General features: G+C 43.9%; 1 protein-coding gene across 1 annotated transcript in view; it reads left to right on the top strand.

The window, feature by feature from the left end:
• SYNDIG1 (synapse differentiation inducing 1) overlaps positions 1–12,729 on the top strand; it is a 47,943-nt gene that overhangs the window by 8,727 nt on the left and 26,487 nt on the right. The window contains exons 2-3 of the mRNA XM_033056712.1: positions 761–1,325; positions 7,674–7,811. Of these exons, the coding sequence (XP_032912603.1) occupies positions 846–1,325; positions 7,674–7,811 (618 nt within the window). The 5' untranslated portion in view covers positions 761–845. The remainder of the gene's footprint in view (positions 1–760; positions 1,326–7,673; positions 7,812–12,729) is intronic.

Here is a 12,729-nt window from a genome sequence, read left to right as displayed (position 1 = left end):
TGCATCTGTTTATGTGTTTGTGTATTTCATTCTTGGTTTCCTCAGACAGCACAATGGGGACAGGTAATCCTACATTAATAACTGGTCTTAGAAAATCTAATGTGAAGAACTTTGAAGCCAATGGCATGTCTGCAATTTTTATGCTCATGCCCAATTGACTGTTGCTGTGGCCAGCACACCTGTATTTCAAAAGGCATTTTTCTTTGCCTATGTCTGAGAAAAACAAGAAGCCTGATGAGAAAGTGTTTGGGCTGGAAAAAATGGGTTTTCAAAGGACAGTAAAGTACGTGCCAAGGGCACAGGGTGGCTGCAGACACTGACAGGTGAACACAGCACCTGCCCATCTTTTGCAGTTGCAGATTTCTGAGAGCTGAAAATTATTATTTCAGAAGATTTTGTTTTGTTTTGGTCTTTTTTTGGTTATTTCCCCATCCCTTATCGAAGTGTTTAGATGAAAGGGATGTTGACCCAGGATGACAGCTGTGTACCCGTGGGAGGCTGGAGCAGGCACCAAAGCCATTCTTGATGGGGTCTGTCCCTACCAAGACATTTCACCTCATCTGCTTCTCTACATCCCATGCATGTGGGGCAGGTGTTCTGTGCCTCTCTGAGTGGGGGTTATATTTGGAGAACTAAGTCAGGTTGTGCACACATATGTGGCTCAGTTTTTCCTTGAGATTACATGGAAGACAGGCTGACTTGAGTCCCTCAATTCATTGCCTTTGTCCTCACCTTGGTTTCTGTTTCCACTCTTCATCAGGAAAATGGGAGCTACTCACCCAGCGTGAGCTCTAAGGCACAGCAAAGTAAAGGCAACTGGTCTCACTGCCTTGGACACCTCCAGTATGGATGGCTTGGTTGAGCAGAGCAGCGTGCTGATGCACAGTAAGATCACTGAGGCTGGGAAAAGGAATGGTTTAATTAACACAAGGAACTTAGTGGCAGAGAGCCGAGATGGTCTGGTCTCTGTGTACCCCACCCCTCAGTACCAGAGCCACAGAGCGGGCAGCCTGTGCTCTCCCAGATGCCCGGAGAACGGCAGGAGTGACCCTGTGCAGCAGCTCCTGGACCCCAGCATGCTGCAGCAGACAGTGGAGTCTCACTACAGGCCCAACATCATACTCTACTCTGAGAACATGTTGCGCTCATGGGGCGAGAGCCTGGGCTCGGAGTGCTGTGAGACGACCTTCATCGAGGAACACTCGCCCACCAAAGACAGCCTGGAGTACCCTGACAGCAAATTCATCGACCTCTCCGCAGATGACATCAAGATCCACACCCTTTCCTATGAGGTGGAGGAAGAGGAGGATTTCCAGGAACTAGAGGTCAGATGTCACTTGGGAGATATGGGGAAGGCTTGGGAGGAAGAGGGTGTCTTTGAAATTAAGTGTAAAACCCCCTAGAGCTGAACAGCATGGAGTCAGCTGCTTTTTGGGGCACCTGTATCACTTTCTCGTCCACTAGGACAATGAATGATTGCTCATCTTATTTGTTGGGTAAGATCCCAGATCTGTGGATACCAATGGCAAAATTCCCATTGACCCTAAAGGAGATCAGCATTTCCCTTCTGCCTCTGAAGGGGCTGGCCAGAAGCAGAAGAAGACCCATATGCTTGAATGATGTGTAAGGTTGGGAGCATCTGTCTATTTGCATGGAGCCCATCTTACTCAGCAGGCCAACATCATCTCTTGCCTTCACCTGACTTGAGCAGAATGTTTTAAATTACTGGCTCAGACACAAAACATTTCTGTCTCAGAGTGAACGCAGAAACAGAAGTCTTTGGGTTTTAAGCTGCAGTGAATCCATATCTCTGAAATAAATGATATTTTTCTCATGGAGCAAAACACGTTTTAGATCCAAGTGCAATGTTTTCTTCTGGAGTCCCATGCCTCATTGATAAAATACTCACTGTAAAATAACAGGGGAGACTATGGAAACAACTTCATTCTTTCTTGAATGATGCATTTTAAAAATTTTAACCAGAGGCCCAATTCTGGCAGGGATTTGTGTTTGCCAGTGTTTGTGGCCATGCAGGGTGAACGTAATGCTGGTGATCTGAAAACTTCCTCCAGCATTGGTCAGAGACTCCTAACCTAGCAAAAACCCTCTGGCTGTCTAGAGAAAAGTCATACATTCAATCATGAATATTCCAGCTGAGATAGGGACACGGGCCGTGCTTCTCTATTGCTGTGATTTTTGGTTAGGACCGAGACCAAACAAGCCTCCTATATTTTCACCTCCTATAATACCAGTGTCTCACCCTGTGATCAGCACAGGGGAAATACAGCAAGAGTCTGACTTCACTTTTATTCCCTTTCTTCTCTGCATTGGTAAGGTGGGAAGAGGGAAGTGTTTTTCCCAGTGCGTGCCATTAATGGAGTATTCAATGCCTCCACAGGGAGACAGAAAACATCTCTCTGAAGCATGTGAGAGTATTAGCTCAAATCACACCCCTCCACAGAATTTCAGAATTGACCGTGGGAAGTGTAATTTCCTTAATCAAAACAGAATTCCTGGTTCCTGTCTTTTTGCCCCAGTTTTTCTCATGCAGTAGTGACACAAGTGACTGCAGCACACATGGTGTTATTAACACATCTGGCCTGACATTCAGGCACCAAAAAAGTCTCCCTCTTGTCAATTCAAGAAGACATTCTTAAGCCAACTCTCAAAGAATGAGATAAAAAAAGGCTGGGAAAATGAGCAGCATAAGGAAAAGCATTCTTCAAAGTGGTACTGGAGGAACTTGATCAGCTTTTGACAAAGAACATTTGTGTCTTAAAAACTAGCTATAGAACTTCCTCCTCCCCTGATCTTAAGAGTGATAAATGAGACAGTAAATTTTGGTAACAGGTGTGTGAATCCTTTTCCCGGCTCCTTCTTATTCTAACCTGTTTCTCAGAAACAGACCTGAGGTCAAACATGGCAGTTCTTGAATGGATACAGAGCATCTGGAATCACAGATTCCCTGTCTCATTTGACCCTTTGGGGTGACACTGTGCTAACAAACACAGGTGTATGGACAACCATCTTGACCTGTGTGTACAAAGTGCTCAGATTAAGAAGACCTTCACAAAGTACACACCACCCATGGATTGTCCTCTCCATCAAAATTTCTGCTCCACTAGGAACAGGGGAGGAGAAAACCAGCCATGGTTTGGATGAGGACCTGGTTAGCTGGAAACACTTCTGCTTTGAGACCAGGGTCAGTCTCCATTGTTCTGCTCCCTGACCAACCCTGTGCAGCACTGATTTTCACACTCCTCCATGAATTTTTCCATGTTCCCAAAGGATCAACCTGCTGAGCAGCTGTTTTCAGCAAGAAGTAGCTCAGCATGGCAAGTAGCTTCCATTCCAGGAACGTCCAAATTCTGCAGTTGCAGCTGGTCATGCAGGAGAGGAGAGATTAATTTGGCAGCACCAGACCAGAAAAAAAGGTGTCTGCTGTATTGTGCTCTTCTGGTTCACAGAAGCTGGTGGACAGAGGCTAATTTGTAGGGATTTTTTACTAACAGTGTTTCTCAGGTCCTGGTAGAGTGTTGTTCAGTCTGCCTAAGAAAATCATAATTGTCTGGAGGGAAAAGCATCTCAGAAACAGCTCTCATTAGCATATAGAGCCCTGCTTTGCTCCAGCAATTACCAGGCATGAAAACAGGAGGCTGCACATTCTTTGATGCTTTAAACTTCTCTCTTGCATGCCCAACCCTGAAATCAAATTACTCCCTATTTAGGTATTGCTGGTAAAATTTATAAATATCTTATGAGTTCTTTAAACCACAGCTAATAGACAGACAACTTGTCAAAAGTGGCGGCAGTGAAATATGAAATTAGTTACAAGATTAAATACCCTCCTGTTAGATTTAATGTACCGTCTTTTATCCAAAAATAGCATTTGTCATATTATATGCCTGCTAGTTTCCCTCCTAGCCACTAGGTAGGTTACTTATTTAGAGACAACCAAACTATTCATGGCAACAAGTTAAATTATTCATATACATCGCATAAAAGAATACCTTGGAGCTCTCTCTTAAAACCCTCTTACTTTTTCTCAGCATCCAGCAATATCTGAAACAATCTCTAAATGCAAAATAAATAGAATGTTTTGGGAATGAAAGAAGGAAAGAAATGTAATGATTTCAAAGTATAAATTTCGTCTTTTTTTCCCCCACTAGAAAGTGCTGGATTCTGTTGTGAAAATTCATCCTTTGGACCTAAGCATGAAACTGTAGGGATAGAATCTGGATCCTGTACCATCCAAACATTCTTCTCAATGTACCCAAGCACTTCCTGGCACATACTTTCCCCAACATGAAGGAAGACCCTGAGGAGATTTATGCCCATCAAGCCCCATGACGTCACACATGCTTTCTGTCAGTGCTTCCTGCACTGGGCTGTATCCTCGGCCTTCCCTGGCTGTAGGTATGCAGAAAGCATGTTTGAACACCCCTGGCAGGGCTCAGTATGGCAGAGTCCCTTTTCAGAGAGCTCTGCAACATGGGCAAAGACAGGGTCTTGCAGCCTTGTTTTACTGAAGAATTCACTGGTGATCACAGCTCTCCTCTGGATTGGGTGTACAGTATTTTCTCTGTTCTGCACCTGGGCAATGGAATAAAACAGTGCTATAAATACCTTGTCCAAGCTCGTCTAGGGCTGTGTTGAGAATATAGGAATATAATTTTCAGTGGTTTGTCCCATGGCGTATGCTCAGGAGAGCACAGGGGGCTGTCAGAGGTGTGGTGCCCAGGTACGAGCTCCTAAGAGGTGTGGCACTCAGGTATGCAGTCACTCACAGGACACACTTTGTATCTCTGTGTTCCTTCAAAGGCACATTATTAGCAGATTACAAGAGTGATTACACTTTGCATTTGACCTATTTTTCGCCTTTGAAGGAGAAGCCATTCAAATCTGGAGATACTGAGCCCTGCCAAGGGATATTAACCTCTATTAGCCAGCTCCAGAAGAAATGAGCATGGCTGGGAAGTCACCTTCAGCAGTGTCCAAGTGCCCTCCTGTGAATCTTGTTAGGAGTAGCCAGGGCCCGTGGCAATTCCCTTTCTCATCATCACTTCCCAGAGTTTTCAGACTGAAGCTCTGCAGTGGTGTCTCTGGGATCCAGCCTGTGAGTGGCAGGAGCTCTGGGTGAGCTGCATGCTGTAATTTTTAGAGGGTGGATGTTTGGGACACTTCTTTGAGGGCTGTTGTGTCAGTTCAGAAGCAAAAAGGGGACAGTCATGAAGGGTCACATCGCTTGCCTCAGCTTGTTTTAGTGTGGATCCGTTCATTGCTGTCTGCAGTGATCCCCTTCCAGTGGCAATGTGCTGGATGCCAGATCCTGAGGAGCTAGGGGCAGGCTGGCTGTGGGTGTCTGGAAAACATCACAAGGGAGATGATCAAAGTCCAGGGCTCAAGGAAGAAAAACAGACTTGGGAAACTACATCCTGGGGTTTTTTCCCATTGTGTTTTGATGTTGCAAAGTTACATGTGAAAAGTTTTCCAAGCAAGGAGAGACCTCTGTAAGCCCACTCTGCAAGTCTGGCTGCCTGAATGACAGGGCAATTTTTAGACTGGGAGCTGGGGAAGCAAGAGGAGTTGCAGCAGGTCAGTGTTAGGGGATTATGGATCTTTTACATGTCTTTAGTACTGAGAGGGAATCAACTGCAAACTCAAAGTTGTCAAAAGAAATAAATAGACAGGAAAAATTAAATAAATGACAGGCTTTGGAGACATCACCTCTTAAGAAATTATCAGCAAGATGCTGCACAGGGATGAGTGAGTGTGTGGAGGCAGAGCAGTGATAAACTATAACCTTTGGTGGAAGAGTCCCCATCTAGCTGCTGCTTTTAGCATCAGCTGCATGGAGGAGAACTTCAAACACTTGCAGCAGAGCAGAAGGATGCAGAGTGCTGGTCAGAACAGGTCATCATGTTTAACTGCATTACAGGAACAGGCATTTTGTGGAGGCAGACAGAACACATACTAACTTGGAGCAGCACTGTGTTGGTCTTTGTCAAAACAGACCACTGGACCATCTGAATTTGAAGGCAGATCCCAAAGGGCCAAATGAGAAATTAGTTTTGTATGCAGTGGGTGCATGTTGCAGAATTGGTTGCTTTGAAGGAATAAAGGAAAAGGGCTGTTTCCTGAATGTCCATCAGAGGTTGCTGGCAATGGTAGTTCAGAGCAGATCCTGTTGTCTGACATCTCTGGTGAGCTTGGCAGGCTGTCTGCAGAGCAGTTGTAATGTCTCGGCTGACGTAAAGCACACAGCTTTTAGGGGCAGCCAGCCTTCATTTAAGAAAAGGGTTTCTTTTAAATAGAAAATCCATTACAACTGCAGAAAAGCGTTCACCACCATCTCTGTTAAAATATGCACTTGGTGTCTGCTCTTCCTCTATTCTTGTTTCAGTCACTTCAGCTTTTCTACAGAATGAAAGAGCTGTCTCTGATCAGAAATTATCTACTCAGGCACTTACAGGCTATGAAACTGCATCTTAAATGCCTCTTATAAGTGGAATTGGCTTCTTTCTTCCTGTGTAGATGTTTTCCTCTGGCATTCTGCCTTCCAATGCCTGATTTCTCCAACAAACTTGGGAGATGGTGCCCAAGAACGGATGGGATGGGATGGGATGGGATGGGATGGGATGGGATGGGATGGGATGGGATGGGATGGGATGGGATGGGATGGGATGGGGAAGGGAAAAGGGAAGGGAACCATAACTGATTAATATAATTCTGACTTCTCAACAACACTATTATCCAGCTTCTTCAGTGTCAGGGTGCAGCTCTTGCACATCCAGGAATAAGTGAAGACAGAGCTAGGTAGGCAAATTATTAACTATCCCAATGTCGGGGGGTTCTGAATAGAGAACATTTCTTGGTAAGGTCAGGATCAGGTGTCCTGTTGTAAAAGAGAATGTTAGGAAGGAAGGTTTGCTTGGAGAAAGAAGTGTTAAGCTGGAAGAGTTAAGAGGTATCATTTGCTGTTGGGTATCTTTCAGTGATTTTTAATTGTTTTTTTCACCCTTCTGGTTCCTAATTGGTCTGCATGGTCAGGACTTTATGATTAGAATTACTCTCTCACCCTTGGTAACTCATAGGCAGACTCATCTTGGTCTTTGGGAGGAAGCATCACTGATAATTTTGTGGTTCAGCACATGACCAAAATTACTTGAGGAATCTTTTCCCCATTTCGTGCTTATGTGAAAGAAAAAGCAAATTGAGATATCAGAGAGGCAGTCTCCACAGATACCCATGCCAGCATACAACCCAGCCAAAAAACTGAAAATGAAAAGCATTTTTTTGATTTTGTATCTCACCTGTTCAGGTGAGTGCACAATTTCAAGGGGTAGCTTCAGCAATACTGTGGATTTTCTCCCTGTCCTTCTACCCCTTTATTTTTGAAAGGAAATATTCATCCTGGTTCATCTGACTAGAGAGCTCCTTCCTTTCATGGGTTCCCTGGAGTGATATCTTTACATTTGTCTTTTCTTGCTTTCAAGTTTATGCAGGAGTGAGGGAACTCTGTGACAAAGTGTGTGAGGAAGAGGAGACCTGCTGGCCGCTGCTGTGATGGAGTAGGAGAAATGGGCAAACGATCAGGGAATAGGCTGATGGCAGAGAAAAAGCAGTAATGTCATTAACCAGCACAGCTGTGTTTCTCTCTTTTGCTGTTGCAGAGCGATTACTCGAGTGACACCGAGAGTGAAGACAACTTCCTGATGATGCCACCAAGGGATCATCTTGGCCTCACTGTGTTTTCCATGCTCTGCTGCTTCTGGCCGCTGGGAATTGCTGCCTTTTACCTGTCCCATGAGGTAATATTAAAATATCTCTTGCCAGACATTCTTGAGGACAGTGGAAGGTAGTTCAAGAGGGTGGCATCTTACCCACTTGGAAATGTCTCTGTGGTCGTGGTAGCCTTTTGAGATACTTCGAGATACTTTGCTGGGGGAGGTGTCTACAAAATATTTTAGCTTTTAGTTGGCAGTGGTCATGTTCCATGTCAGGTTATATGTCCAGCTAAGACTCCTCTGTGGACACAGCTTTTGAATAGAAAACACCCTTGATAGCTCAAACACTTGGCTTTCCTATTGGGAAAACAGATTTGCTTGTCCCAAGCTATAATTTAGAATATCCTTCCAGAAGTAGAAAAATAATTTCTGTTCTTCAGATGTGCATTTGCTTTCCAGAAACCATTTCCTTTCCCATGGAAAAAATTGCTCAGTCAGTTCTTCCTTTCAAATTTTAATGTGCAAATATCTTTTTACCAAAGAAGTGGCTGTGTTTTGGTTTGTTTCCTTCATGAGACAGTGTTAACATTGCTTGACTTGCAATCACCTCGTGCCCATCATTTGTTTTGACAAGTGTATCTTCACAAGTGTCTGCAGTGTAATTACTGAGTTCCCAGCATGGCAGATAATGTGAAGGCATCACACTGGCAGCCTCATCAGTGACTGCCAGGAAACTTTTGATTATATTTCTCTCAAGTACCTACTGCAAACTACAGTCCCTGCTCCACAGCACCCTTCACATTCACCCTCTCAGCTGTCTTTCTAATCTACCTGCACTAAACCTCTACCAGCTCTGCTGATTTATCAAACCCAAGAATGCTCTTCAGAGCTGAAGGATCCTACTCTTCAAGATTAAAAACAAACAAAAAAAAAAAACCAAAAAGAGACAGAGAACTACTTTATTTTTTACTTCAAATGATCAGTCTGTCTTTGAGCTGGGAAGTCTCTTGAGACAATTAGTGTTTGTCCAGTGTGAAATAACAAGTTTTGATTGTTAGAGTTTTGATTGTTTGTGAGATAGTTTTATCTGAGCAAAAAAAGCACAGCACAGTCTAATAAATACAAACCCCTCCAATGAAATTAATACTAAAAAGCAATATGGCTGAGAAGCTAAATGTGCTGTGAACTAATGTACAAAGGCCAGGGCATGCAGCTGTGAACGGATCCCAGGGGCCAGCATGAGTATGTAGGAACCTCTGACTTCCATGGAAGAATACAGAAGGTGGAAAAGGCATGAATACAGGGAAAAATTATGGTAGTATGCTGAAGGATTTTGGCATTTGCAAACAAAAATTTGGGTGTTTTTTGTTTTAGTATAAAGATGAAGAATAGCTGAATGTGGCTGCCTAAATTAAATTTTCAAATCTCTTGTGGAAAGATGGTCCAGCTTGTTCCATTCCAGCAGAGACGCATCTCTTGGTCCCCCCCTGGGCTCCTAGGAGCTCCTTTCTCTCCCTGCCTTCACATTCAGGTCCATCACAGCCTTGAAAAAACATGTGGAAAAAGTGGCTCTTCTGCAAAGCCCCACATCCAACAAACTGGCATTTTCTGGGGGAAAAATGAAACCGACATCAAGACCAAACCTCCCGTGGCTGAGAACTTGCTGAGATAGTTGGTAAAAACCATCAAAACCCTGCCCCTTGCTAAGCTAAAATTGACAAGGCTATCAACTCATACTTTGGCACATAAACTGTATATGTGATTTCATTCAACTCCTTGATAACATTTGAGGTCACTTGTTAACTCAAAAGAATAGTCTAACATTCCCCCTTCTTTATCAAAAGTCAAAAGTATAGCTAAAGATCACCTGTTGGTGCTCATGATCAAACCTCTTGTTTTGCAGTTGCTTGAGCTCTTGAAAATTTAATGTTTTCTAAAGTTTCCTAAGCAGTTCTACCAAAAAAGCCATCTGGGAATAAATTGTAGCATGCAGGAAATTCAGAGATGGGGGATGGATTCTTTGATGCAGCATACAGCACTGGCAGTGAATTTTGTTTTAAAAATCTGGTCTGCTCTAGGTGTGGGATGAATTGAAGCCTTTGTTTGCAGAAGATGTATCTGCAGTACAGAGGTGCTCTGTTTATTCCTGCATCACCTGCCAGCACATTAATGACACATTTGCCTGTGTCATGCTGCAAAACAATTACACAAGGCTGCATGCTGTAAGACAGCAGAGGTGCTCTTTACCAACAGAATGATTGACTTTTGGGGGGTTTGTGCTCCATGACAGCCAAGTTTTTCCTGCAGGTGATGTTTCTGTTCTGTGTGGGACTTATTTTCTCCACCAAGGCTCTTGCCAATGTGCTGCTGATTTGGGGCTTCTTGCAGAGCCTCTGTATCAATGGGTGCAGCTGTGCAGGGTCTGCCTGTGTGGTGGAAATGAAGATGTGCATCCACAAGTGAGCCAGCTGTGAGGAGAAGTGGATTCAGAGATGCACTTCATGAAAGCCCAATATGGTTTTTTGTCCTGTTGGGATATCCAGTTTTCCAAGCAGGATGTCACCTGATGATCTTATCCCAAGCAATGCTGAGACTTGCTGCTTTTCATCCTCCCTGAGAAAAACACAGAGCTTTGAGGCCATCACTGTGCTGTCCACTTGTTCTATTATTTCCTTCTGGTTTTACCTGTGTTTTCCTTCCTGCAAGACACTTGCCTCCACTTCCTGTAGCTGCCCAGTCCTGTGCCCCTCTCAGCTCTACTCCTGGGATGGTGCCCTGTGTCCTCTCTCTCACATTTGCTTCTCCAGAATGAGGCATGTGAGTCTTTAGGCTTGCCATTTTTTTGTTTGTCGCATTAGTCAACAGCTGAAGGGCTCAATGAAAGGAGCTTTTGTGCATTTTGCAAGGAAACTTTTTGAAAGAGGAATATAAATTATGTCTTTCACTATAAACTCTTCCCCACAAACAGTTTGTGATTAAAGAAACCACCTCATTATGTTTATTTTTTTCATAAGTCTCCACCTGGAGGTTTATGGAGTCTTGCAGGTTCCTCAGTTTTTGCTTTCCAAATATATTTTTAGCATTGTAGATTGTAGGCAAGTGTGAAGCCTCATAAATAAATTTAAAAAAATTAAAAATATATCTTTTTTGCTTGTCAAGTTTACCATTTAACATGTCAGATGATTTCTCAGGGGCTGTCAGGCTTTCTGCTTGGGCTGAGGGTGGTGGCAACAATCTGGAAAGGTCTTTTTGCATGAATCCGCTTTTTCTCCCTGCTTTTATTTTGAGGAAACAGAGCAATGTCATGTCACACATTTCCCTCCCCACTGTAAACAGAAATTCATTATGAGAGAGCTGAGCCTTTGATGGTATGAATGAGCTTCACTTTGTGCCTGCTCCCTTACAGGCAGAAATAGGAGCGTGCAGAGCCCCTCCACCCAATTCCCACGAACCTTCCAAGGACCTGTGTCACTGACCTAGACACACACCTGAAAAAATCCCTCTGCACACTTTTCCACATGCTCAGGTTCTCAAGTAGCCTCTACACCCTCCCTCCTCCCTGGCAGCAGGTGGGACCTGCCAGGCAGCAGATTGCCCTTCGAGCTCAAGGGAGCAATCACTTCCCTGCTGTAATTACCTCCCTCACAGGGGGATGCAGGGATGCAAAGCCTTGTAATTATTTGCTCGCATTATCTCACTGGATAAAGGATTTTCTACGGTTTTCACATGGAAACAAGGCATACGTGACCAGAAAAAAAGAGTAACTTGTCCTTCTTCGTGATTACTTCTGAAATATTTGGTTGCTTTTCATCCAGTTTTCAGAGACAGAGGTTTGGAAAAAGAATTCTATTTTGACATATTTCAGTAGTCACTGGGGAGAAGAGGGAAAGGATACTCATGTTCCCACTGGAAGGCAGCAAACAATATGAATTACAGCTTTTATCTGAGTTTCAGTGCTCAGCATACATGTATGGATTTCACTGCCCTTGCTTTTCTGGCATAAGGTTTTGACATCCAGCTTCAAAAGAAGAGGACAGAGAAATAACAGCCAGGTATCTGCTGTTTATTCCTTAGAAAGGTGGCTCATAGTCCCTGTATCAACAGGGAAAACAGTAAGACAGAACAGCAGTGTGGTGTGTCACACTCCACCGGACTAGATGGTGATCCCCGCTCTTATCTGTCCACCGCATTTTTTTCCTCACTGTCCCACTTTACTCCATCAAAAAAGATTAATATGGTCTATTATACAGAGCTTGACACAGAGCCAGGAGTGTGTGTTTGTACAGGGAATGCAGCAACCTTTTATATCAAAGAAAGGCAAAAGAAAAACAAAAAATGTGGTATTTTTCTTCTCTTGGCAGTGACATACTGTGATCTATACTGGCAGGATATGCTGGTCAGCAGAGCTGAAGCAGTGCTAGCAAAGCAAACAAGAGGCTTTTGCATTTTCAAGAGATTTTTCAACAGTGCATTATTTCTTGGTCCAAGTAAAGCTTTGACAAAGGACTGTCCAAAGACGATGAGCTTTAATAGAAATAAAAGGCCTTTGTTTTGCTGTCTTGGACCAGATACCAAATCACACAATTCTTTAGCTTAAGCAGGGCTGCTGCTTTGAGTCACACAGACTGGGGTAAAGGTAAGGGGTGTGTTCTGGGGCTGCCCAGCCCGGTTTCTGCTGGCTGTCACACAAAGGTTTGAGCTCTCTGTGTTGCTCACTCAGAGAGCAAATCCCTGAGTTCTTTGTCCAGCTCTTTGCACACCCAGGTGCCCTTTTGCCCTTCTGAACTGTTGTAGCTTTTCTGCTGCAAAAGGTGATTCGTAAAACAGTTATACCCATCTGTGCTAGGTATGAGTGAAAAGATGTTAAAAGGAGTTCCTCCTCACAAGGAGCTGAAAAGGTCTTTTGTGGCAGAAATCATCCCAGAAGAATTCTGCGCCGCTGTCCTGTGAGATGGCGCAGTGCTGATGGTGTGGCCACTGTACCGACATGAGAGCTGTGATC

Source organism: Catharus ustulatus, chromosome 3 (assembly GCF_009819885.2).
Source record: "Catharus ustulatus isolate bCatUst1 chromosome 3, bCatUst1.pri.v2, whole genome shotgun sequence".
Lineage (NCBI taxonomy): Eukaryota > Metazoa > Chordata > Aves > Passeriformes > Turdidae > Catharus > Catharus ustulatus.
Note: the sequence above shows the minus strand (reverse complement) of the source record. Positions and strands in the feature narration are given on the sequence as shown.